This window comes from Rhopilema esculentum, unplaced genomic scaffold (assembly GCF_057945365.1).
Source record: "Rhopilema esculentum isolate cy_ngs unplaced genomic scaffold, ASM5794536v1 HiC_scaffold_31, whole genome shotgun sequence".
NCBI classification, from domain to species: Eukaryota; Metazoa; Cnidaria; class Scyphozoa; order Rhizostomeae; family Rhizostomatidae; genus Rhopilema; species Rhopilema esculentum.
In genome coordinates, this window is record NW_028300842.1 from 26,698 (window position 1) to 53,163 (window position 26,466).

Sequence of the window (26,466 nt, forward strand, 5' to 3'; positions counted from 1 at the left end):
TTGAACCATGCTATAACTTGAATTCATTCTTTGCCCGCTGCCACATCCTGGTGACTGGGTCGACAAAATTGTAGGTGTGGTTCACATTCTGATGTTGATAGCCGATGTTCCCTATTTGATTGTATGCTTGCCACATGTCCGAACAGACAATTGAGCAAGGCACTACCCACATTTGAATGATTGGTAATAGGGTCACTGCATCTCTTTGCGGAACTGGAACCAGCAATCCTTTTTTGTTGACCGGGCCAAAGCCTTCAAAGATCCAACTTTCTGGAAGAATTCTGCTGCGATTGTACATTCTTCTGAAAAATGGGCTCTCGTCGATCTCTACCATTTGGCCAGGTCCTCCAATTTGCTGAGGGTTGTTGAGGAAATGCTCCACACAGACATCGCGGCAGAATTGCTTCCAGTTCATCATTGTGTGCTCACTTTTGATGTCCAGTTCTTTTAGGACCTGCTTTTGCGACAGGCCCCACGTTCGTCCACAGTCTAGGCTTCCAGAAATATGTTAGAACTATTATTTGCCATAACTAGATCTTTGGGCCTTTGAATAAACTACCCTTCCACAAGTTGAATCTTCTCCGACATTGTGGGCACCGCCATGTCACCCTCAATACATTCCATGTGGCAGTTCTCGGCACAATATCCTTTATGCCGCTTGCCCATTCGGCCGCAGCGAAACCAGGCAATTGTGCCAGGGATGTTCTCTGTGAACTAACGGCATATTCCAAATAAAGTAATTGAGTCGAACGCATCAAAATTGGGCACAAATCTTGCCATTTTGTTACTGGTATTTCTGCTGACAGTCCTCCAAGGTGACCTGCTATTCGTTGGGAACACATTTATAACTTGTGTGCATTTATTGCTAAATTTAGCACCAGACAAGCCCACACACCCCAGTGATTAACACATGGGTGCTAGAGGTTTGAAACACTAGCCATGTAACTGCCGCCTTTAGTGAATGAAAAATATTACTAATCTGGAATCGGGGAATCAGGTAATTGGAGAATATTGAAACCAGTAGGCCAATTTACCAGTTTTATACCTTGTATGAGAGGTCTTTTCGTAAATATTTTATCTCTATGACCAAAACACACCAGTGCAATACATTTGGTTAGATTTCAAGATATACCAAAACTCCAGCCAAATAACAAGAATTGGAATGCATCTACAGCTACAGCCCTTCCAACAGCGAGGCACCTTCAAAACCATCTTTTTAACGAGATAGCTCAAACAATCTACTGTCTGATGTCTACTGAGACGGCTTTGAGGGACTGTTTGGCATTTTCATGACCCTTCAGGGCTGCCAACTTGGCTTTTTCTAAGCAAAATTTCAGAAATTTGGCTTTTCCAGAACATGTTTGGCTTTGAAAAATGATTTTGCTTAAAGCTAGAATTTGGCTCAATTTGGCTTTTTCAGAACGTTTTTCAATTAGAAACTTGATTTTACCAAAACAAGATGCTTGACATTAAATAGAACATGCGAGAATTTGGGGTTACATCGTATTTTTATCATGAAGAATGGGTGGTTCTTTTTCAAACTTTAGTTCATATGATGTAATTGTTTGGATTTGTAACTTAACTTGCTTCCTCAGCAAACCCACATTTGAAAAAATCCCAAGCAATTATTTAGAAAACACCAGGTGCAATATTTTTATTAGTATGATAGGATTTTGAGGCCAATAGAGCGACATAAGGGTGTAGACCCCCCAGTGCATATTGAAATTTCAATTTTTTGACAAAGATTTCTTTTAGCCATTTATGTAGAAAATTTATTCTTCTTTTTACTGATATATAGACATAACGGTAGTTTTACTGCATTTTTCTGCTATTTAACTTTTTTTGCTAGGTTTTTGAGAATTGTGCTAATTTTTTCCTTGACAACTGTAAAACGACGTTTTACGGGTAAGGATAGGCAAAAGAAGGACAACAAAATATGTACAAAAGTTTTATTCGATTCTCAAACGACAGCAGTTCCAACTTAACTTCCAATAACCAAACGACTTTCATGTAACGTCAACTTTAAAATGCGACTATAAGCGACCTCAACTGAACGATACGACACGACTTAACTGCACAGCTTCACTGCACGGCTTCACATAACGACTGAATTCACAAACAAGGGCACAGCATAAAAGTAACACGACAACACACCCTAATTACTTCAAACAACAAAGAACTGATGACAACAATAGCGGTGATGGGATGATGCAATAACATGGAATGTTGATGGCAGGGTGACAAACAACAGAACTATCAAGAACATCAAAAGAACAGGCAACTGAATATCATAAAACTAAATAAAACATAAAACTAATTGCATAACATAACTCCCCCCTTTGAAAGACAAGCCTCCTGGCTTGCACTCTCAAACGGAAGAGAAGCTAGAAAATAAATTTAGGAAATATTAAGTTACTTCAAAATAGTTCCAATAAGAATGTTCTCGTACGCTTCTTGCAAAATCTCTCTCCCGCTCTTGAAAAATTGCTGCTCTGTGTGGTAGCAAGCTCTCCTCATAATCCGCCTTCTGTTGCAAAACAATTCCATTTTTTGGCACGATTATTTTACTTGACAAGCCATCTGCCACATGATCTACTGCTTGATTGACTCTCTCTGTTGGTTGATCTACCGCGCTGGAGTACTACAATCAGCTTCCTTCATCAAGGGCATGAAGGGGGCTGTCATCTCCTGAACTTCTTGCAAGGCTCTTTTCAAATCCTGCAGCAACATTTGGTTAATTTTCCTCACTGTCACGTACAGTGACGTCAAGGGCTGCAACTGCTGAAGGGAAAACTTCCATCAGAGGCAGCTCCTCACGATTATGATGACATGAATATCGTCTGCCCCAGCAATATTTCGCAACCTGGCCAACCCGCAAGCAACAGTAGTAGATTTGCCTCCCATCTTCTGCTTGGTACACGTTGGTGCGGTTGACAAAGGGGTTGCTGGCTTTTTCCTCGGCCATCCGCACCCTTTCAGCCATTTCAGCACAAATCGTGCTTACCATATCCAAGACCAGCACCTTGAATTGTTCTAGCGACATCATGCTCTCCAACAGAAGGACGTGAGTTCTTCTCTAGGGGGCCCCAATGTGAAACAACTGTTTTTACAGGTAAGCATAGGCAAAAGAAGGACAACAAAATATGTACGAAAGTTTTCTTCGATTTCAATAAACTTCCAATAACCAAACGACTTTCATGTAACGGCAAATTTAAAATGTGACTATAAATGACTTTAACTGAACGATACAACACGACTTAACTTCACAGCTTCACATAACGACTGAATTCACAACCAAGGGCACAGCATAAAAATCACATGAGAATACACCCTAATTACTTCAAACAACAAATGACTGATGACAACAATAGTGGCGATGGGATGATGCAATAACATGGAATGTTGATGGCAAGGTGACAAACAACAGAACTATCAAGAACATCAAAATAACAGGCAACTGAATATCATAAAACTAAATAAAACATAAAACTAATTGCATAACACAATTGTGAAGGAGCTTCTCAGCCTCGTTTTTGCAATGTTCAAAAGGCCACTGCCATTTCTTTATCGTCAAAGTTGGTCAGGCAAAATCATTACGATCTCCTACTACCATGGGGAAATTTAGAAGCTTGCGTTGCTCAAAGATATCATTTATGGCTTATCAACATGTAAAGGTCAATAAGGATGATGTAAAATTTAAAGCAACATGCAAAGGACGGCCTAGAAAGAAGGAGACTAAAGTCAAAGAAATTAGGCCAGTTCAACTGTAAGTTGACTCATTACCAACTACATCGGTGACTGTTAGTCCATTTGTTTCTTTTACTCCGATACCAAATTGATCAGCAGAATCAGGGAAGTCACGTTCGGTTACTAAGATATCAAAAGCTTGACAAAAGGTTGTCTGAAGATATCCACGAACGTTGTACTGAAACAGGCTATCGTTTATTTGACATGGAGCTAATTTCACAAGCTTTCAAAGTGCTTGCCTGTCCAGAATGTTTGTCTTGTTCATTGGAAGTGAAGGATAATCACAGAGCAAAAAATGGGTTTGCAAACAAACAAACAAACTATCCTTGACCTGCCAGGAGTGTTTTTGTCCTATGATTTTTTTACCTCCAAAATAGTGATAGGAAGTTATGAAGTGAACAAACGTTTTGATTATGCAATGAGAAGGACTGGGAATGGTTATGCAGGTGGTAAAAAGTTTTGTGCTGCTGCACAGCTGCACCTACAGAGTCTGCAATTTTCTTGTGCATCTTTAAACCAGCCATCATGGTATAAATCGATATTATTTCTTGCAGTTTGCAATGAAGATTTGCTTGTGGGGTTTTTTGCAACCCCTTTATGATATCAATGTGCAGTCCCTGTAATTGTACAGTAGCAGGAACCATACTAACAACCACTAAGGTAATGATAAAATCAAAATTTGTGAGGAGTGAAAAAAAAGAATAGCCATCAGCAGCACTTTTGTCCCAGCTTCCCTCAACATTGTCACGAATTTCCTCTGTTATTGCTTTATACATAACTATAAACCTCTTCAAACCATCTATGCAAAGAACCCATCTATTTCTACATTCATCTAAAAGTTTTGTCTGCTTACAACCAGGATTAAATTTTTGCACCATTTTTTCAAAAAGTTGCTGTTGTTTTGGAGATTTATTAAAAAAGCTACAATTTTTTGTCACATTTTCTAACACTCTGAACCTGGTAAGAAGAAGCAACACACAAGTTAAGTCGGTGGGAAGAGCAATGTGTGTACAAGGCTAAAGGATTCAGATCAAGAATTCTAGATGACAGTCCAGAAAACTTTCCAGCCATATTTCCAGCTCCATCATAATACTGACCTCTACAGTTCTTTACATCGAGTTGCAATTTATTTGTAATGACATCAATAATTTTATCCTTTAGTACATTACCAGTAAGCCCTATGTCACAGTAGATGAATTACCACTCTACTCCTATCATTCTAAACTTGAATATTTTGAAGCTTGAAGACCTCTTCCAATGTAATTATTTGAAATGTAGAATGAAAAGATACTGTATGTAGAGGGATTTTGAAATATAAAAACTGAACTGAACTGAACTGAACAGAATTTCAGGAATCTCTGTTTTATTTAACCAAACTTGTCAACATATCTAAGGATAACTGGCATTTGTTCCTTGTTTGAGCAAAAACCTTTACCTCATCAGCAAGGATAGAGGAAATTTTTGCCTCTTATCTCATTGATGATTTGCTCATTAATTATGTCTCCACAACAATAGATGATTTCATTTTGAGTTGTCTTGGACCTGTAGGTTGCATTCCTGGGTACATTTTCGGAATGCTCTTTTAATACCTTATCCCCGCTGTCAAGACGAAAATCCAATAGAGGTTGAAAATTACCACAGTTGTTGGACCCGTAATATCGATAAGAAGATAGCGAAGCTAACTTAACCTTAACTGCTTCCATGAGTTTGTCTAAATCTTTTGCTTTTTGCAAGATCTCCTCTTTTAGCACTTCATGAGAATCTTTTTTCATCAGGTCATATTTATCAATACCTATTGCTGTTGCAAAAGATTGCTTAAGAGAACCAATGGCACCTTCAACCTTTCTCTTTGCATAAGATACCCTTTGATGAGGTGGCAAAGCATGGGTTTTCAATGGTGATTCACCTAAAGCTTTCATTCATTATTTCTCTTTGTTGGTCTTGTATGTCATCCATCTCCACTTGATATATATTGTCGTTTATTTCTTTGCTAGATGTTGATTGTCCCTCTTCTTTGTCAGTTTCAGCATAAGTAGTAGCCTTGTCATAACAACTTTGACATAGCTACATGCCGGGTATACAGTCAATGCCTACTGCAACTAGGATTTTGACCAATTCTAAAGATATTTTGTGACCTCCCTTGACCTTATTCTTGTGATTTTTGAACAAGTCGCGACAATTTTTGAATCTCTTTTCAAATGCTGTTCCAAACTTCCACTCATGATGGTAACATATTTTCAGTGATTTAGATGGAGCATTTTCCATTTTTATACCAGCTCGTTGTATAAGGACCAATTTTTTATCAGCTTAAAAGTCATCTAGGCTCTTAATGCCAATAACGTAAGGGAAAGAAGTTTGTCCCTTTGACAGGAATCAAGTGATTAATGGCACCCCTTAACATTGTATTCTATTCTGTCTGTATAAGTTTATATGCATCTTCTTATTAATTGCCTATTATATTAATCTAGTACCTATTCTGTTTAGGGGTGTGAATTCACTTGCCAGTGACACAGTATGTAATGTTGCACAAAAAGGAGAAATGGGCAAATTTTCAGATAAAAAATCATATTTTTGGAGCTTCAGTATCTCCTTTTTTCAAATATGCAAGTGAAGTTTGCGATATTTTTGGAAAGCACTACACAAATTCTTTTAACATTTGAAACTTAAATTTAAATATTTGTTGACAGACTAGTAGAATTTTATCCCCAAAATTGGGTTGTGCAGATTTGCCATATTTTACAATTGGTGAAAAATTAGGAATTTTCTCAATGCTCTGATGACTGTATGAACATTTAAATGCAATTAAGCATGGCTGAAAGGTCTCTAGTGTCAACTAAGGGTTTCCTTTCAATAATATTTTAAACTTTATGGTGATTTTTTTGGATGTAGCTCGAAGAAAATTTTGGGCAGGCCACGCCCTAATTTAGAACAATTTTCAAAAGGTGACAACTCCGGAACCAGTAGAGGTATTGACTTCAAATTTTGAATAAACTCATTTCTCCAGGATGTTAGTGCATGGTAGGAAAATCAGTAAAATCTAAGATCATAGGTTACATGTCACCTAAATTTGATATGGAATGATCCTTGAATCATCCCTATGTCCCCACAAAGACAACTGTCTACCCATTAAAATAACTGTCTGAACTATAGAAACTACTTTTTCTCTGTTTTTGTTACTGTTTGGTTTAGAACTTGGTTTTGTTGACAAATGTTTGTATTGTTTGTATGTCTGATATGCATTGGCGTTCATTGAACCTTCTAACAGCAGCTGACCAGTCAGTAAGGGGGCTTTTCATGAGCTTACCAAATTTAGTGGAATTTAACCCAATGTGCCTACCAAACAAGACACAAGGAACACAGAAAGAACCATTCAAAACACCAGAATAGGGAAGCCATGGAAATTTCTGGAGCCAAGAAGAATTAAATTTCCTAGATTTCCGATAAAAGCTAAGGACTTGATATTCATATTTACTGCCAGGTTTTCAAATATTTTTCATAAGATCATGTATCTCAGAATCTGATAGTTTGGGAACCTTTTTGTAGAAGTTACCAATAACATTTTGATTTGAAGAGAACAATTGTAAATCTGACAAATTATCTATCTCTTGAGCATAAGGTTGATCTGATACATCTTTTACTGCATCTGAAACAAGTTTGGGAATTTTTTTGGCAACAGAAAAGGAAAGAGTTGTCTGTTTTCCCTTTACTGTTGTTGGCAAAGACTGCTTTTGCAATGCTATATCCTCTTTTTCAATCATTGGTTGAACTGTATCATTCCAAATGAATAGGGGAACAACATGGTTAGGTACATATGACCTTGTAAATATATCTGAATCATCAAGCCTTGTCTAGAGAACTCTAATGGGTGCTGTTGAAGTTTTGGATGTGCTTTGATGTGGTTTTATATTGGAGTTGTTGTGCATATTTGCCAAACCCAGCAGTAACAGGATAAAAAGAATGTATTTCTAAACCCAAAACACTTGCCAAAACCATCAAAGAGACAAAATGACACAATCTGTTGACATGGCCTTATTGTTTTAATTTCATTTGGTATAAAATTAGAGCACATGTTGAGAACGACTTCTGTCAACTCTGTTTATGATGCCCATCTATTTCGTAATCCTTTCCTACTGGAGTATCTTGTCTTTTCCAGTTACTTCTTAGACCCTTCTCTTGTACAATAGTTTACTATAAAAAGTCAATTTCTCTTATAATAGGCCATTTGGCACAATAGACATATCTCATATAAATCGGCCAATTTTTTCTAATTTTCTGTTTAAAACAACTCTGCTTATGATGCCCATCTATTTAGTAATCGTTATCAGCCTTTCTTTAAAATATTTTGTCTCTTTCATTTGCTTCCTTTTAGTTCGTATTTGTACCTAACTTAATACATATTTCAGATAACCTGTTGCAAGCAAATTTAAGGAGAAAAACGACTAAATAGAGTTAATGAAATATGAGAAAGTGTATCGAACAAAGAAAGTTTCTGTAGAAAATAGTTGGATAATAATGAATCGTTAGAGAAAGTCAAAATTAAAGTGAAAATAACTTTGAAAATTTGCAAGATTTTAGGTAAGCTTTTTATGTTTTCTGCTATAAAGGTATCATTACTTGTAAATTAAGTAATTAAATGTCTTCTAATATTTAATGTTAATCAAAAGTGTTTATTGCTTCTTTGAATTTTCTTTCAAGAAGATCTTTCGCATCGTGGGTATCTTGTCAGTTATTTTTGTTACTGTCAATTTGTCCACCAGATGTGCCAACACTTTGCTATCTCTAAATACTTTGAGCACTTTTGCTCTTCTAATAGTTGCTTGCGATGTTATTTCGTTCACAAAAAGTTCAGAAATTTATTTGCTCTCGCCGTCTGTGTATTTGACCTTGTTTGCGAAGGAAGGCTCATTGCAGCTGTCTTCCTGATTGTCTATAACTATGTTGTTTTGGATCTCTTCAACATCTTTGTCGTCAGTACTAACGCCCCTTTCTTCAATCTTGCCAGTGTCAAGTTCGTCATCATCACTTTTGAAACTGTTGCACTGGATTTCTGAAGCCTTGTTCAAACGCTCTCGACTTTCACCCGATTTTTGTTTGATTATAAAATCCCTCCTGCGAAGTGGCAAGATGCTGTGAAAGTACTGACAACTTGGCGCTTCGTTGAGTCCATTTCTTTGTGAATCCATGTTTTCCTTTCAACTCAGTCTTTGGTGATTTCTTCCGGATTTCTCAAGAGGCTTTCGTTTTTTTCGTTTTGATTTGTTCAACAGCTGGAGGAGGACAGTTTTCACGCTCTCGTCAAGATCCTCCAGCCTGTCATCGCCATTTTCATGGTCATTTTCTCCTAAACTGAATTCTTGGGAAGGCAGAGAGGGAATGCTGTAAACTGTGAATGATTCGTCCTACATTACGATTACAACAATACAAACTTCGCTGTTTTGTGTTTTGGCAGGCAAAATCATGCGCACGCTCGACTGTGTTGAGCAAGGTGTTCAAACGCTCTCGACAACGCTGAACGACACCTTGAACAATAGGAATGTTGTGTGACTCCGCTTGACTCTTTTAAACGTGTTCAAACTTCGCTCGACTGCTCTCGACTGCTCTCGACTTCGCTCGACTGCTCTCAACAAGGTGTTCAAACGCTCTCGACTTTTACTCTCGACAAAAATCTAGAGTAGTCAAGTGAAAGGTAGAGAGTGTTTGAATGGGGCTTGACTGACCGAGTTATTCTTCTTCCATTTCAGTTGCATCTGCTAACTTTGTTGCTTCTTTACAAATGCCCTCTTTTCTTATAATGTACCGCAGTCTGTCATATATAACCCTAACATCCATTCCAATAATGTTTTGGTTGACTAGCACTTCTTTAACTTTATTTATTTGAACGTTGCCCTCCCTTATTTGCTTTCCAAATAATTGTCTTATTTGTACATCTTTCAAATCGTTGTTTTTTTCTGTGACTGCAGGTGTGTTCTGCATCGCTTTTCTTAGATATGCCAATGTTTTGGCCGATTTATCTTTCTTGTTTAGCACAAAATAGTGCATTTCTGTCGTTTTCAGGGTATGGTTCATATGAGAAGCCAGGTTAGCCTTCATTGCCGGGTCTGTCTTGTGAATCTGTGACACATTTTTTCATCAAGGACTCATATGCTTTCCGGTGGCGCTCCTCCAGAAGGCTCCAATCTGGTCACTCACTGAAGAAGACAACATGGATTGTCCTGTCCAAGATAAAAATACCTTGTCACTCCTTGTCCCACTGATCTTCGCAATGGTGCTTCTCATTTTGTTCATAAAAATGTCCAAGTAGGTATAAGTTACGATTGGCAAACATAGAACAGCAGGCCCACATGTTTGGATTGTTTTATGGTCAAGCACTGACATGACCATCATTACGCCATCTTTTACTGCCTTTTTGACGTCCTCTCAAGCAAAATTTGAGATTGTTCCCGATCTGCTAGCATTGTCAATAGACCCCTTTCACATTGCATCAACTTAAGATCCAAAACGAGGCTAGAGTTGTATCGGTGCCGAACATCAGAGATCAACCTCTCTGCATCTATACGTCTTCGAGATATATTATCGCCGTTTTGTAAAAGATTTCCATCGATTTTCGTATTAAAGATATGGATCAATTTATTTCATTGTTACCTGAGGGGAAGGCGGTTTCCTGCATTGAAGATTTCTCGATATTAACTGTCAAAGAGCTCAAGAAAGTTTTGTTGGCCTACAAAGAGAAGGTCTCAGGTGCCAAGGCTGATCTAATTCTCCGTGCCTATGCGGTTTTTTCGCGATTAGAGCAGCAAGAAATCAGTGCCGTAAGTACATCCGAACCTGTGTTAGTTGGAGAAGACGCTGAGTGTACGTACAACGCCATCTTCTCCTCAAAATGCAGCCATTTGCCGTGGTCCTCAGACCTCAGGGGGACTCCGGGATTTTCTTTCATTCAGCTATATAGCTATCTGGTAGTAAGAACAATGAAATTTAAGCATATCAAGCTGAAAAGTACTGCCTACAAGAAGTTGAAAGCTTTCCAGTTTTTTTTGAAGGCTACATCAAGCATTTCTCAGTGGCAAGGGATAATAATTACACTTTCTTTGATGTCCGCATGAAAGCTTCTATGAAGAATACATTGTACAAGGTCCTTGTCATCCTTTCAAATACTTCTGGAGATGTTTGCTGTGCAGCTTGTACTTGCCCTGCTGGTGCAGGCCTGGGTGGTTTTGGTAACTGCAATCATGTCGGAGGTGTTCTTTTTGCCTTAGAGGATTTCAACAGAAAAGGTTATCAAGACTGCCCAGAGCCTGTATCATGCACTTCCAGATTATCTGCATGGAATGTTCCAACCTCTTTTGTTGCAGTCTCTCCTGTCTCAATTGATGAAACAGTTATAAAAAGAATAAGATTTGGCAAAGATAATGACAAGTCTAATCAGCCAAAGTATCTTTGCTATGATCCTAGAAGACCTACAGACCGTCAAGTCAATGAGAAAAGCTTTCAAGAGTTACAATCAAAGCTTGCATCCTGCTTATCAAATAGCTGTTTCTTTGCATTTCATTCTCTTGAAAAATCACATTCACCAAACGAGCAATCATTTATCACTGAAACTGTTCCTTCTCTAAACTCACCATTTGCTAATTCTTCTGTTTTGCTAACTGATTTCCAAGACCCTCAACCTTTTAGTGATGCATATGATATTTCTTGCAATAATTTCAAAGAGATGATGGATTACTATTGTCTCTCAAATCGCTACATTAGTAATGATGAAGTCCAGAGAATTGAACATATTACTCGTGGTCAAGCAGCGAATGAACACTGGCAGTCTCATAGATTATACCGCATTACAGCCACAAACTTTTATTCTGCTATTGTCAACTCAGTGGAGCCATCCTCAAAGCTGAAATTCATGTACTATTCTTCTTTTTCTTCTGCCAGTACTGACCATGGCAAACTTTATAAGTCACACGTGCGTTCATTATACAGAACGAAGATGATTCAAGACGGCTATGATGCATTGATCATTGATGAGCCTGGCTTAACTGTGTGCAAATCTTTTCCTTACCTTGCTGCTTCTTTGGATGGAATGGTGAAATTTGAAGAAAATTCTTGGGGACTTGAGATCAAATGTCCCTTCTCTAAGTACAATTCAACACTTGCTGAAGCTTTGGATGACAATAAATTTTTTTTAACAAAGAAGAAAGATATTCAGTTGAAGAGAAGCCATCCTTATTATTATCAAATTCAAGCCCAAATGTTCTGTTCAGGATTGAAGAAAACGGACCTTGTTGTTTGGTTTGGAGATCAAGAGCCCTTATTTGTCCATTCAATTGTTTATGATGAACAGTTTATAAGTTCCTGCCTACCAGCATTGAAATTCTTTTATTGTAGAGCTGTCTTGCCTGAGTACTTTACAAGGCGTGTTAAGCGAGGCTTAAAATTATACTTGCATGGTGGTTGGGAAAATTCCCTAAAGTGTTCAAAGAGAAAAAAGGCAGTTAAAAACAAATGTGAATCATATTGACATTCCATCTCTTAATTAAGATATTAAGTACAATGAACATCTCACTAAAAGTTATCTCACTGAAAAAGGCTAAAAAGGCTTCTCGTTGAAATATAAAGACTTACAGATCCAAGATGAAATCAGCTTGAATGCACAGTTTAGAAAGGATGGCAAGGACTAATCTGCTATGAACTACAATAATGGCAATAAGAACATTAATTTTGCAACAAAGAACTGGACTAAAAAGGCTTCTCGTTGAAATATAAAGACTTAAAGATCCAAGATGAAATCAGCTTGAATGCACAGTTTAGAAAGGATGGCAAGGACTAATCTGCTATGAACTACAATAATGGCAATAAGAACATTAATTTTGCAACAAAGAACTGGACTAAAAAGGCTTCTCGTTGAAATATAAAGACTTAAAGATCCAAGATGAAATCAGCTTGAATGCACAGTTTAGAAAGGATGGCAAGGACTAATCTGCTATGAACTACAATAATGGCAATAAGAACATTAATTTTGCAACAAAGAACTGGACTAAAAAGGCTTCTTGTTGAAATATAAAGACTTACAGATCCAAGATGAAATCAGCTTGAATGCACAGTTTAGAAAGGATGGCAAGGACTAATCTGCTATGAACTACAATAATGGCAATAAGAACATTAATTTTGCAACAAAGAACTGGACTAAAAAGGCTTCTTGTTGAAATATAAAGACTTACAGATCCAAGATGAAATCAGCTTGAATGCACAGTTTAGAAAGGATGGCAAGGACTACAATAATGGCAATAGGACAACAATAGATGTGACAAATTGTAGTTAATGCCTAAAAAGGGGGATTGCATTCAATGTCATTTACCCAATGTCGATAATGTATAATACCTATTTTTATCATGTCTTTGTATGACCTATTCAGTACTTGTAAATAATAGATACTATTTTATTGATTACTGAAGAATACAAATTTAATTCAGTTATCATTCTTTTGAGGGTTAACTAAAAATGGCAAAAAGTTTGTTAAAAGGCAGCAGACTGTGAAAATTTGGTTTGCGACAGGAGCAAGACTTAGTGGCAATACACCATCTAAAATGTGATAGTTCCTGACCCTCCCAATAGCTCTCTCTACATGAATTCTCACAGCGGCAATCTTGGCTGTTTCTTCTGATTCTGCAGGTGTTAACTGGTCACGTGAGCCTTTGAAAGGAGGAATATTTAGTGTGACACCAGGTGGTAATATATTGGCGATATCAAAACCTCTGTCTGCCATTACATTGTCACCTGGTTCCAAAAGAGAAAGAAGACCAGAGGAAGATGTTAATTCTTTGTCAGAAACACGACCAGACCAGAGCTTTGATATAAAGGTAATTGCACCATTGGGAGATATACCAATAAGAGCTTTCCATGTATTATGATGTTTGTATTCTGACCATGTTTGAGACTGTGATCTTAAGGAGGAGGGGACTTCAATATGTATTTCTATACAGTCAAGGATAATTCTTGTTGAAGGATAATTTTTAAATTCAGCTGGCAGCATACTCGCAACTAGATCCTTTGACGGATAGGGAAACAAAAGTGGTAATTCGTGGAAGAGAAAGTTAATCCAGGTTGTAAAAATTTTTGAGGCATGACCAACAGAGATACCGAATCTGTCAGCAAGATCACTGAGAAACAATCCAACTTTCAAACGCATCAGGACAAAGAGAAATTCATCTAACTGTGACAACCTTCTTTTTGGTCCTCGTTTTTTTGAAGTCAGATTCTGTTCTTGCTCTTGGTCTGTGGAGGTATTGGTGGACTTTGTTCCTCGCCAATAAGACATGTTTTCAAGCTTTGGCTTTAAATATTCAAAAACGGCTTGAAATGAGAAATATGAAGGAAAACCAGTGTAAAACTTCACTGCTGAATCATCATCTTGCAATTTTTCAACAGAAAAAAAGGCTTTCTTTGCAGAAGATAGTTGATCATTTAAATCAGCAACTTTTTGAGAGAGTTCCTCAACTTTCTCTTTGAGATTGACGAATTCAACCAACTCTACATCATTCTGGTTGCCTTGGGAATATCCGTGCTCGACTGTTGGGAAACTGCCAGGGCCAGGATTTTCAAGGAAAATAGGCCTGTTAATAAACGAAAGATTTGTTTGCGTCGAAACAGTGTTCTCCATTGAATCCAAGACATCGCTTACAGATTCAAAAACAAAGGAGCTGCGATCCGTTGGAGCTTTTCGAGTTGTTTTCGTAGAAGAGGCCAAGCGGTTTCCTTCATGCAATTTAAGTGAAGGCAAGGCGCCACTTCGTAACTTCCAGCGTTGAGGATTCTTCTTTATGTCTGAATCCGTAAAGTGTTCATGGCACAGATAAGTCGATGCAGTAACTCTGAACCCATCCAGGCCATCAACTCGCTTTATTAAATTACACCACTGACGTTTTTCCGGGTTTTTTTGAGGAAACTTGAAGAAGCGTAGGCCAGTCGGGGATCCGTCGGTAGAATAAAAGAAATTGTAGCAACCAAACGCTGCACACTGCTTTCCTAAAGAAGCTCTTTTCTTTACTTGCTGGCTCGACTCATTCGTACTTGTAGACTGATCCATTTTTAACAAATCAAACCGCAAGAAACAACTAATAAATCTCAAGATAAGAATGTTTGAAGTACTTTCACTAAGTGAGTTCGCGTCCAAACAACTTTAGCCTCGTTTTGGTATGTAAGTCAATTCAATGTGAAAGGGGTCTATTAAAAGGGATGTTGCTAAGAAATCCCTTACACAAGTGTAATCCAAGCTGCGAAGCTCAGTTTGTGTTGTTCTGGTGAAGGTGGAAACTTTGGTAGCATTTCTCACTGGAGCTGATTGATCAAAAATCTAAAAGGAATAACATGAGTTGAAGGTAGCGATTCAAGCCAAAGCGCAAAAAATTGATTTTCATTTATATGTCAAAATCAAGAGAGCATCAAATATAAAATAGTGGCTATCAAATAATTTGGCTCATCTTAACTCAAAATGAACAACTTGGCTCAAAACAAACAATGAGAGGATATATTATCAAAAGAAAAAATTTGTAGAATTTAATAACCCATTTGGGCAGTTTGCAAACAAGTAACACTGGTGAAAATAAAGGCTGAACACATGGCACCATCTTGATGAACATCTGGCCAATCTAGGCGACAAGGAGCGCTCAACTTCCAAGTTTGTAAACAACACGTGTTAAGTAAAACCAGTCCTTCAAGCCTACAAGCCGAAATTGGACCCAAACAAGTAAATAATGTTGAAAAATTCATAACCTAAAGTTCAATCTGTAACAAAAAACATGTAGGCATTTAGCTAGTTTTTCTAAATTAAACACGTAACCAGTAGGCATTAGCTAGTAACGCAAGCCATGATTTCTCTCTCTTTAGTAAAATTTCAATTTCTATGATAATAACTGCGGATGGCAGGCGCTCCGAATCTTCTGCAAAAACGTAGCGTGTGTGTAAACTTAATGCATCCGTTGCTATAAAATGCTATAAATCTATCAATCAATCAAAAACTTTATTAATGTGTCAAAAAGTATTAAGCTTACAAGCTAATTGGGGACACAACAACAAAAAAGTATATAAAGTTGAAATAAAGCATAAAATATGAAATTACAGTATAATTATTAAAAGATAAAAATTTCTAAAAATCCTGTGTATAACTAAACTACAGTCTGCAGTCTAAAAGAGTTTCTATGTCCATTCTTCTTATACATCTTTTGAATTGGTTTATTTTTGGCACCTCGTTGATGGCTCTCTTTAATTTGCTCCACAGATATGGGCCAAAGTATGTTACTCAATGTTTACCTTCTTTTACTGTAATTTCAGAATTACAAAGTTGCTGTTTTTAAATCATAAGGTGTTTCTTTTATTGCAAACATATCCTTTATAAAATGTGGGGCTATGCCGTTTTAAAATTTCTTTCTTTCAAACCTAATCTTCTTTATTACAATTTCATCAATTGGATCTGGATTAAAGGAGGGAAGGGCAGAGGCATTTGACACATTCCATAAGAATAACTTTGATGTGCAGGGAACCGCTGATTCAAATTTTTGTAGACCATGTTGGTTTACATCTTAAAGTGAAGAGAACTCCACCAACATGGTTGCAGTTTCCAAAGTCACCAAGACAAATGCCAGCAGGACAAGATCAGGCAGCAGAGCAAACATCACCAGAAAGATTTGAAAGCTTTAAAATTGCTTTATAGAGAACCTTCTTTATACATGCCTTGACACGAACATTAAAGAAAGTAAACTCCTTGTTCTTAGCTATATTTATCTTTTTCATAAACCCTGCAAAGATATATTGAAATACTTTCAGTCTCTTGTAGGCAGTACTCTGAAGAAGTGTGTGCTTAAATTTTGATGTCCGAATAACCCAATATTCAACGAGCTGGAGAAAAGTAGAATTCCACTTAAATCAGCTGTCCAAGGATGATGCTTGCACTGATCATAAAAAGCCTCAAATGTGAAATCAATTTCGTGACAAAGGAACGAGGATTCATCTGAAAGGTCATTGGATTGAGAATTGAAACTCTTTGCATGGCAAAAGACAGCAAATGCATGAGGAATAATGTCGGCTTTGGTATCAGCAGTTTTCTCCCTGTACTGTACAAGAATATGCTTCAAATATTTAATAGTCAGTGTCTCAAGATCTTCTAGACAATCAACTTTTCTTCCCTTTGGCAGCAACAATTTGAATGCATCCATTTCCATTAGAAATCAGACGAAAAAAATCTCTAAAATGTAAAAATATATGGTCGACTCTGTAGATATCTAAAGGGGCCCGTTGCACAGCTGACTACATCAGTTGCCTCAATTTGAAGCCTTTGTCTCTCTTTCAAAAACTGCATGCCGTAATTCGTAAGCACAGCCTCCAGTGATATTGCTCATTGTCATTGGTTCTCAACTCAAGCTTCTCTATTCTTATCGTCAATATCACCATTATTTTCTGACGCTCTTTTCTCTAAACCCATAAGAACAACTTTGGCCTCCAGCATTTCGCTCTTCAATCTCTGTTGATTAATAATATTTTTCAAAGCACTGACATCATCTTTCGTAGCTAAACTAGCTAATTTTCTGTTGAGAATTTTTGAAATTGCCTTAAGCATTTCTTGGTTGGATTGCTCTACCAGATCCTTCAGTTCCATCGCATGGCCTAAACATTCTTCAGCATGGCCTGCATGACTCTCGCTAGACTGTTTCCCAGCGGTACATTGAAATGTACCATTTTAATGAGCAAAGTGATTATGTTTTTTGGCAATAGCCAGTATACGAAGAAACCCTAGGTTTGCCTTGCTGTATCTGTAGGTTCTTTGCAATTCATACACATCATAAGGATCAACTTTTGAGGATGTTAAGAAGTCCGAATGATAATATTGTTCCAAAACAACAACCTAAACTAGACCTGATGGAAAGAGGCCACATTTTTCATGGTGTCAAATTTGACAAGGAATGGAATGCTGTTACTTGGTGATGCCACTGGTTATGAAATTGCAACATCAGTTAACAACAAAATTGTAAAACCCACATTGGATAGAGATCAGCAGTTTGATGGACCATTTATTTACCATCTGTTCAGAACAAACATTTTGTACATTTTGCCAGACCATGAATTATTTCCACCAACTCCGATTTTCACAAATATGGAAGACGGTAATACAACTGAAGAAGATCATAAAGCCACTAACTCAAAACACGCCAAATTTGATATTGAAACAATGTTCATTGACTCTGATTGAGACGATTTCCCATTGTATACTTCTGAAATGGCAGCTGCTGTATCAGCAATTACTAGAAGATGACAAGAAAAACAACATGGTCCTTTCAAACATGTAACTCCAAATGCAACAGAGCGAGTATTGATGACAAAGAATATTGTTGTTGATCAATTTGTTTAACGATGCAGCTGGATGCGGTGATAATGATAGAAACATTGAAATACAGTTTGTTGGAGAAGAGGGCGTTGATGGAGGTGAGGTATGCAGAAAACTTTTCTGTAAATTGTTTGAGAATTCAGTAGATAAGAAGATGACAGGAGCTGAAAATAAACTAACTTTTAAGCATGATTCACAGCAATTTGAAAAAAACGAGTATTATTCTTTGGGAAAGGCTATTGCACTGTATTTTTTGAATGGATGTGATGGACCCCACAACTGGTGCAAAAATCTCATGAATACACTCTTGATCCTGATGACAAGATGATTCAGTTTCAAATACAAGCAATCCCAGAAGTTATAGTTAGAGCAGCTGTCATGAAATTAGATTCAACCAAAGATCAACAAAGTATGGACATATTGCTCAAGTAAGATGTTGTGTTTGATGCAAGATTTGAGGCTGGTTTTAATGCCACTAAAGTCCTGTTCAAAGAGAAAGACAATCTCATTCAGAAAATAGCAAACACTTTATAATATACAGACAACAGTTGTGGTATAAACAAGACTGTCTAAATGAAAATATTTCTACCATTAACTGTCAAAAATCATGTGCAGAAACAAAGCTAGAGTCTAATAGATACAACATGGCTGATTTATGGTCCGAATAGCAAATTTATGAATTTTATCAAAATTTATCATTATTGGTGTATATTGTAAATTTCAATTATTCCAATTCAAATTCCTGTGATGTTTGTCTTATATGGAGACACCAAACTGGACATTACTAACACTTTGTATATAGGTTGAGGTGGATGCCTAAAATGTGATATTTACATTAATAACATATACAAACCTTTTTTCAGGCGTTTTGCACTTGAAACTGTATTCATGGAGTCTGACACAATTAATATCAAGAAAGTTGGTCACGATTTAGATTCTGCTGTTAGTTCAGCACTTAGAGACATTTTCCAGAGAACAAGAAGGCTCTTTTGCATGCAACCTTTGCAAAAAGCTGAAGAAAGAAAACTGAAGACACTAGGTGCCAACCAATCCAGCAAGCATTAAACCAATAATGTCTGATATATATATATGGAGCACGGTCAGGCCCAGTCGAGCAACTTGGTCTTGCTGATGCAGATGATGTGTTGGACTAAATTGGTTAGCTTGGAGGTGGTGTGGGATATTCTCATCCCAGAATTCCATTCATGGTTTGCGAAAATGAGAGCAGACAAGTTTAAGTCGAATCTAGTTCTCAGTGGAAGAAAGTCATTGAGTATCACTGGCAGATTTTACACGAATGGCTTGGAGAGTGCACATCATCTGCAAAAGAAATTCAGCCGAGAGGAGACTACTCCCAAGAATGTCGCATATGTCAGTGTCATGATGCAACAGTGGTCTGATGAATATTACAATGAACCCAGGAAATGGAGTGTATAGAGCCCAATACGACGCCAGCAGCATGTTGACGTGTTTTTCAACTTCAGGCCAAGCCAGACTCAGCTCTTTGAAAAAACAAGTGGCAGCTGGTCTAAAGAAAGCCCCAAGAGCAGAAAGAAGATCAGAAAAAGCTGGCCCAGAGCTTTTTGTTAGTCGTGTCATTGGGGTAGAGCAAAACACTTGCCAGTTTACCCCAATCAAAGTAGAAAAAGTCCAGCCTAGTGCATCTGCACATCCAGAACTAGAAGACCAATTCGTAGTTCTTCCTAAAGACGAATCAGCAACAGCAGATGGGTGTGAACCCGTGAATTCTGACAGACCCATGAAGAAAGCATTTCATTTGGTGCATCGTCAGGATAATAAGAATGCCCCAGCATCAGTGAAGCGTTGCCATAGCTGCAAAAGATTATTTACAGATAATGATTAGGTTTTGGTCAAAACAGAGGACACGGGGAATACACAAACAAGCAAGGGAAGCAAGTTTTCTATCATGGAAATGTATGCATTCACTACTTCCGTCAGTGTCTAGTTGAATTTCAGCAAAATTTTAAATATTCAATGATAACTGTTCTAAGGTCAACGATAAATTTACTGCCAAAAGGATCTGCAAAACTGTTTTCTGATCAAGGCTGCAATTTGGAATAGGGACAAGTTGAAGGATTTGTGTTTGTTATGTTTTATATTAACATCTGTTGATTTTTCCTTTAAACCTAACTACCTTAGAAAAGGAGAAATACTTGCGTTTACCCAGTTTTTATGTAAAAATTGGTTTTTAGATTCTATTTCAGAAATTCTTTTTTTTATCACATCATAATTACATGTGCTATAGCTTTCTGCCATATTAAAGGCACAATACAAAAAGAAAGGGTCCTTCACTGCCAGAGGAGATTTCTAAAGACAATCAAGTAAACTTGCAATTAACCTAAAATACATACAACGACACAACTAAGTATAACTTTCAACAAAGTATATTTTTTTGGCTTAATTGTTGATTAATTAGTGGAGTTCAAGCACAGATGGTTGAGCTTTTTCCAGTGGCTTACTATAATCATTACGTTGCCCATCAGATGTCCTTATGTGCATCAAGGTCAGCAAACAAAATTTTTTTGAACAACTGATAAAATTGTAACATTCTTCCAAAGCAGTCCTAAATGGGCAAATCATCTTGGACAAAACCTGCCCAAGCCTGGGGACACTCGTTGGTTAACACGCGACTCAGCGATTTGAGTGATTGACAATTGCTGCAAAACCATTGGAACAGTTTTATTTGAAATTGCCAATGACAGGAAAGAAAAGGCCAAAACTTAAAGTTTGTCGAGAGCCTTAGGGATTCAAATACAAGAGATTGAATTTATATTTATGCTAAAACTATACCGAAAAATATTCAAGCACTGTACGCCTATGATTACAGTGATGCAAATGTTTAATGACTTTCATACGGCCTTGTATGATTTTGATTTCAATCAAATTTGGGAGGATAGTATGCAGTTAGACCCAATAATCCCAACAGTTTGTGCCAGAGTTGGGTGGAAGAATATGGAGGTAGCCATAGATGGCCCAGGAAAACTGGAAGATTTCCCTTGTTGAACTTGGGAAAAGAATAGTGACAATGTTTTTATCCCAACTAGCCTGGCGCTTTTCAAACCTTGAGAAGTTTAAGTGGGTTAACCTCGTTCACCCCACAAAGTTTTTTGAGAGGAAATTCGCAAATTCTAGTGAGCAACGAGCTTTACTAGCCGAGCTGCGACAGCTCTATCCATTTGGTGTTATGGACCCTGTGGCAACCAAGTATAACCTCAATCTTTTATATAAAAATTCTGAAATAGCGATTCTGCTAAAGAAAGTTGTCCGGGATAGAGATGAAATAATTTCAAGAAATTTCACAAGTTTCAAAAAGTTGCAAACTGCAGACAGAGAGGAAAGTTGTTTGATTGAAACTGAAGTAATGGAAGAACGAGATGAAATTTCAACCAGAGCAGCCAACTGGCGAAACAGAGCCGGTCCCAGAAGAAATTGCGACTATACAAGACCTTTTAACGGTGATAAAAAGGGCAGAGCTTGAAGATGCCCTTCTTCAAGCTGTTCATTTGCTTGAGCTGGCAGTTGTTATTCCACTGACAAGTGTGCATTGTGAGCGGATATTCAGCAGACTGAAGAGGTTGATTTCAAGCAGCAGGGCGAATATGATGCAAACTAGAAAGGACAATCTTGTTTTCTTACATGTGGAACATGAATTGTTAAGAAATCTTGCCAAAAATTCATCTTTTAAGGATGTCATTGTAGATAGATTCAAAGCTTGTAACCAGCGAAGATATGATAGATTTTCAAAGAAGTAAATAGACTGTTTCAAGCGAACATTTGTGAAGTTTTTTAGATATTTGGAAATAATTGATAACATAATATAAACTCTTTAGTGGATTATTACCGAAAACATCTCAAGTAATTTCCAAAAAGGTGAGGCATTTTGGGCGTGGCTTCTTCTAGTTACCTTGAATACCAATTGAATTTTGCTCCCAGCCGCCCCTGGCAAACCCCTCTGTGACAAGCCATAACAGCTAACTTTGTAAAATCATGATCCTTTGGCAAAATCGCAGGATATATCTCTCCATAGGCCACTTCAGAATTTCTGAATCGTCCCTTGCATCTGGCAATTCCTTCTGCATCAACAAACAAACAAAGATTCTTTTCTTAGTAACTGTAACACTTGTTCGATGTGATATAATGTTGAATTTCCAAAATCCACAATTTCCATGTGTTATTGACGTCTCCAACTGTTATGATTCCCTCGTAGTCATTTGAACCGTCATCTCTGACTTCTGATTCGCGAACTTTAGCCTTTAGATTGTCAATAAATCGCAATACAAGAGCTGTTACTCTCAGCAATTTATTGTAAATACTAAAATTCCTGACATTGATAACAGTAGATAAATTTCTGTTAGTTTCCAGTTTGGTCAGCAAAGAAAGCTCACAGTTAGGCCTCGTTTCAATTAAGGCATCCTTGTCAGGTTCAAAATTTTCTGGAGAGGGTGGCCAGGTATGCTCAGGTAGCCTGAGCCATGCAGGTCCCTGATACCACTTTCCATGCTGCTCTAAAGAGGAAGCATATGCTCCTCTAGATGCAACATCGGCAGGATTGTCAAGACCTGGTGCAAATCTTCACCCTCCAGACAAACTAGAGCATTTGATCTTGTTGACTCTTGTTATCAACACACTGCTTTAAATCCTTAGTCGTGTTTATCCAGTACAATGCATTTAGACTGTCAGTCCAATGAAATTTTTTCCAACAAAGAGACTTTCTTCAAGAGATTCATTGACACTAAACATAAGTTTGGCCAGTATTTCTGCTGCAGTTAACTCAAAACCGAGGTATTGAAATCCTTTCAACCGGATCAACTGGATCAACTGTTGATTTTCCTGTGACAAGTGTACTCAATTTTACTTCCCTTTCCCTTTTATAAACTGCGTATAGGCAAGCACCAAGGGCTTTCATAGATGCATCAGCTAACCCATGCAGATCTATATTGTAAATGATTTCCTTTTTTTCAGCAAACAGATATATTTGTACAGCAATAGAAATTGTTTTGTCGAGATCAAATAACCATCTTTTTCAAATCCTAGTGTGTTCTTGGTTGAGCTCATCATCCCATTTGTTTTCAACAAGCACAATTCTTGAAACAGTAGCTTTGCTTTTAAAGTTATAGACGAGATCAATCCTAAAGGGATCAAACATTTTTGCAGCTGTAATCAAAACATATCTTTCAATGTTACTGCGGTGCCGCTTATTGAATAAGAAAAAGCTGCAGTATTGTTTGTTGACTTACAAAAGGACTTCTCACCTTTTATTGTTGTGTTATCTTCAATGAACCTTTTGTATACTTTTGTTTCGTGTTTTTCAGGTGTTTGGAACGTTGATAAATCGTAGCCATAAAACGAATGCAGCATTAATTTGACGTGTTCTGGGTCGAGCTGTTCATATTTCTTCATGGGATGTTGCAAAGTGGCATTGATAATGAATGGACTGCAACAAAGGCCAAATACTACTGCACAAAACTGATAACAAACAATTTGAGGATCTTTGTCATTGTCCTTAACCCATAAGATGTCCTTAACTGCAATTGAAAGAAAAACCTTTTCAATGTCTGTAATGAATCCAATTTTCTTCCCTCTAAATCTGAGCAAAATAGCATACAATTGCTCAGTCAAAGATTTTCCATCCATAAATGAAATATTATTTTCAAATGATTCATCGACAGTTTCCTTGTTTCTTATCTCGATTGCCTCAAAGTCCGAGAATTTATTTAGCTCAAAGATTATTTCGTTTTAGTCGAAAGAAGTCTCAAAAATAGAGCATTGTCATGTTTTTCACACCCCAATTATATCAACAATAAAGAAACAAAAATCTAGAATAATCAACCTTCGATATGTTATTCAAACCGTATTTACAAAACAATGCAGAGTAAATGCAAACACAAAGGTGTCTAATTATGGGCATGCAATGCCCAGTTTCACGGTTACCACAACGGTTGCCATTTAGAAATGGTTGTTTTTAAGAAATGTTTCACATAAAAACATTAGTTTAAGATAGAAAATTGATGTCTATACCTTGAAATGAAAACTACATCAACTTCTGCATTGTCAACGCTTCAATAAATGAAAAAATTGAGAGTTCCTAGGTGATTTTGACGGTTTCCACTACAAAATGAAATAGAAGACAAAGACATAATCTCTTTAAGTTGAGTGGAAAGCGTTTCCCATCTCCATAAAATCGCTTATATCTTTGTAGTTATGCTGTATTTGTACAGAAAAATGGTTTCTTCAACGTGAGCTTATGTGGTTCTATGGTACATGATAGAAATAAATAAATTTATTTTCAAGATAGCCAAAAATAAGGAATCAATGCGTGCTTAAACAAGTTTTAACCGTAGAAAACGTGATAAAAAAGGTAGCAATAGTTAAAAAATATGTTGAATTCAAAGAATCAGTTTTGCAAAACAGTGAGAGCTGACGCTATATCTTTACAGTCTTCCATTCTTACTTGTTAACAAAATTTAAAATGGTGCCACCTCACTGCCATCATTTTGTTAAAATAAGGAGTTTTACGCACAGAAACAAGCGATTTAAGATAAATTCATCCATAACATAACGGCGATTACAACTCAAACGAAAACTTAGACGAAGTAAATTCTTACAGCTCACAGCATGACAGCGTGCAATAAAAGCGGAAGTAAACGTCATTGTTCGTAACTAAACAATAGCTCTATTTTTTGTATATTCTAACACATTTCAGTTTCTCTGTCAACAACGACACTATTCTTTACAAAAATTATTGGTCCCTTGCTAGTGCAAACTATCGGTGTGCCATTTTCTAAGCATATGTCTCTTGTGTAGTGGGTTTTTGGACCCGGGAAGTGCACCAATTGACCCTCAAGGAGCAATGGCATATCCGACCAAGGTATCATGCTTTTTTCCCATCTAAAATCGTTCAGAAATATAAGTTCTTTGTCTTCTACCCCAACCCATGCAAAGGAACCTGTTGCGGGATTGCAGAAAGATTCGGAAATCCTTGTGAGCGGGTTCAGTATAAATGTTTTGCCACAATTTGCGGGACCTGTTATCAGGATATTTCGTCCTCTTCCTCTTTCTAAAAGCTCCTTCACAGCCTCTGAAAAATCTTTTTTGCTAATGTCGTTTTTTTCCAGCAGCTCCTGCGCGCATATCAGCCATTGCCCTTCACAAATGCAACGGTTTTCCAAAGCTTTTTTTAGAATGTCCATTCTTTTCATTAGCTGCCGCATCATCGTCTGTTTTGCATCTTCCACATCCCATACAGTGCCAGTAAATTCTACCAGCGTCTTCGTCGATCTGCTTATGCAGAATTCATACAGCTTTGTCTTCCTATTCTTTTTCAGAGCATTGACGTGGCGCAGAAGTTCCAGTCCATTTGAAATTTTGTTTGATATAATCAAATCCGCTACCTCAATTTTTGAAAGTTTGTGACTTTTAACTTTTTTTCCCTGCTCTTTTTGACGCAACATACGTTCTTGGTTTCATCACCTTCTTTGGATGCCCCCTACTGAATTCAACTTTCAGATCCTCGTTCAGCACATAGTTGTATGCAGTATAATAGCCTGACCAGATCATAGCCTGATAATAGCCTGACCATGACCAGAAAATTTCACTGGGATCCCCAAGAAATTGTCTAAGTATTCCCATACACGGAGCCATCTCATAGCTTTGTTCAAAAGTAACGCCACATGGAAATGTGTGCCACCATCTTCATGCCTTTCTTGACAGCAACACCACTGCTTAATACTTGATTTTGTAACGCTTTTAAAAGCATTTACAACTGCGTCGGCAAACCATCTTCTATCGAAAGCCCCCGTGTCCGCTCTACTGTATGTTACTAGATACGCTTGTCTCCTGACATCTTTTTCAAGCCCTTCAGGTTGCTCAGAAATTTGGGTCACGTCACAGAATTTTTCGCTTTGACAACTTGCCATCGTTTTGTTTGTATGGTTCCAGTAGAGTGATGTATCTGTTACGAAATTGTCTCTACAGGCTTTTATATCCTACTACATAAATAATTGAATTGAGAATTCAAGACCCGTTGTGTACTTGTAATTAGAAACACAATATGAAATTGTGAAAGCTTTTAGCCTCGTTCTCGTTACGATACAAAACGCAACTAAATTTCTTACTTTCTCTCTATTTGTTTCTTACAACAACCACAGTTTCATATTATACCATTTTAGAAATACGCTACCAGTTTCTAATGTGTTTAGAGGTCTCCTTAACTTGACACGTGAGCAGATAACGATCCCCTTGTCAAAATCCAAGGTCAATTCAAGTGCCCTGCAGTTTTGATATCAAATCTCCCCCATGAGTGGTTGGAATTTTTTTTTACCTCAAAGTCA

The 26,466-nt window shown here is 37.3% G+C and overlaps 5 protein-coding genes and 1 pseudogene across 5 annotated transcripts; 2 read left to right on the top strand and 4 right to left on the bottom strand.

Annotated features, from left to right (window-relative positions):
- Positions 1-4,668: 4,668 nt before the first annotated feature.
- Positions 4,669-5,666, bottom strand: LOC148957352 (52 kDa repressor of the inhibitor of the protein kinase-like). Its single transcript, XM_089115430.1, has 2 exons — positions 5,192-5,666; positions 4,669-4,940 (listed from the first exon to the last, which is right to left on the bottom strand). The coding sequence occupies exons 1-2, from the start codon at positions 5,664-5,666 to the stop codon at positions 4,669-4,671; spliced, it is 747 nt and encodes a 248-aa protein (XP_088971556.1).
- A 3,802-nt stretch (positions 5,667-9,468) lies between these two features.
- Positions 9,469-10,131, bottom strand: LOC148957353 (uncharacterized). The gene is given in 1 exon segment (XM_089115477.1): positions 9,469-10,131. A coding segment is annotated over 1 exon segment (660 nt). The 5' UTR covers positions 10,129-10,131.
- Positions 10,132-10,846: 715 nt separating this feature from the next.
- On the top strand, positions 10,847-12,259 carry LOC148957354 (uncharacterized). The gene has a single exon (XM_089115449.1). The coding sequence runs from the start codon at positions 10,847-10,849 to the stop codon at positions 12,257-12,259; it is 1,413 nt and encodes a 470-aa protein (XP_088971575.1).
- A 948-nt stretch (positions 12,260-13,207) lies between these two features.
- Positions 13,208-14,824, bottom strand: LOC135683687 (uncharacterized). Its single transcript, XM_065199019.2, has one exon. The coding sequence runs from the start codon at positions 14,822-14,824 to the stop codon at positions 13,208-13,210; it is 1,617 nt and encodes a 538-aa protein (XP_065055091.2).
- Positions 14,825-18,141: 3,317 nt separating this feature from the next.
- LOC135685010 (uncharacterized) lies at positions 18,142-22,294 on the top strand (annotated as a pseudogene).
- A 2,531-nt stretch (positions 22,295-24,825) lies between these two features.
- LOC148957355 (uncharacterized) lies at positions 24,826-26,052 on the bottom strand. Its single transcript, XM_089115431.1, has 2 exons — positions 25,695-26,052; positions 24,826-25,601 (listed from the first exon to the last, which is right to left on the bottom strand). The coding sequence occupies exons 1-2, from the start codon at positions 26,050-26,052 to the stop codon at positions 24,826-24,828; spliced, it is 1,134 nt and encodes a 377-aa protein (XP_088971557.1).
- Positions 26,053-26,466: the final 414 nt, after the last annotated feature.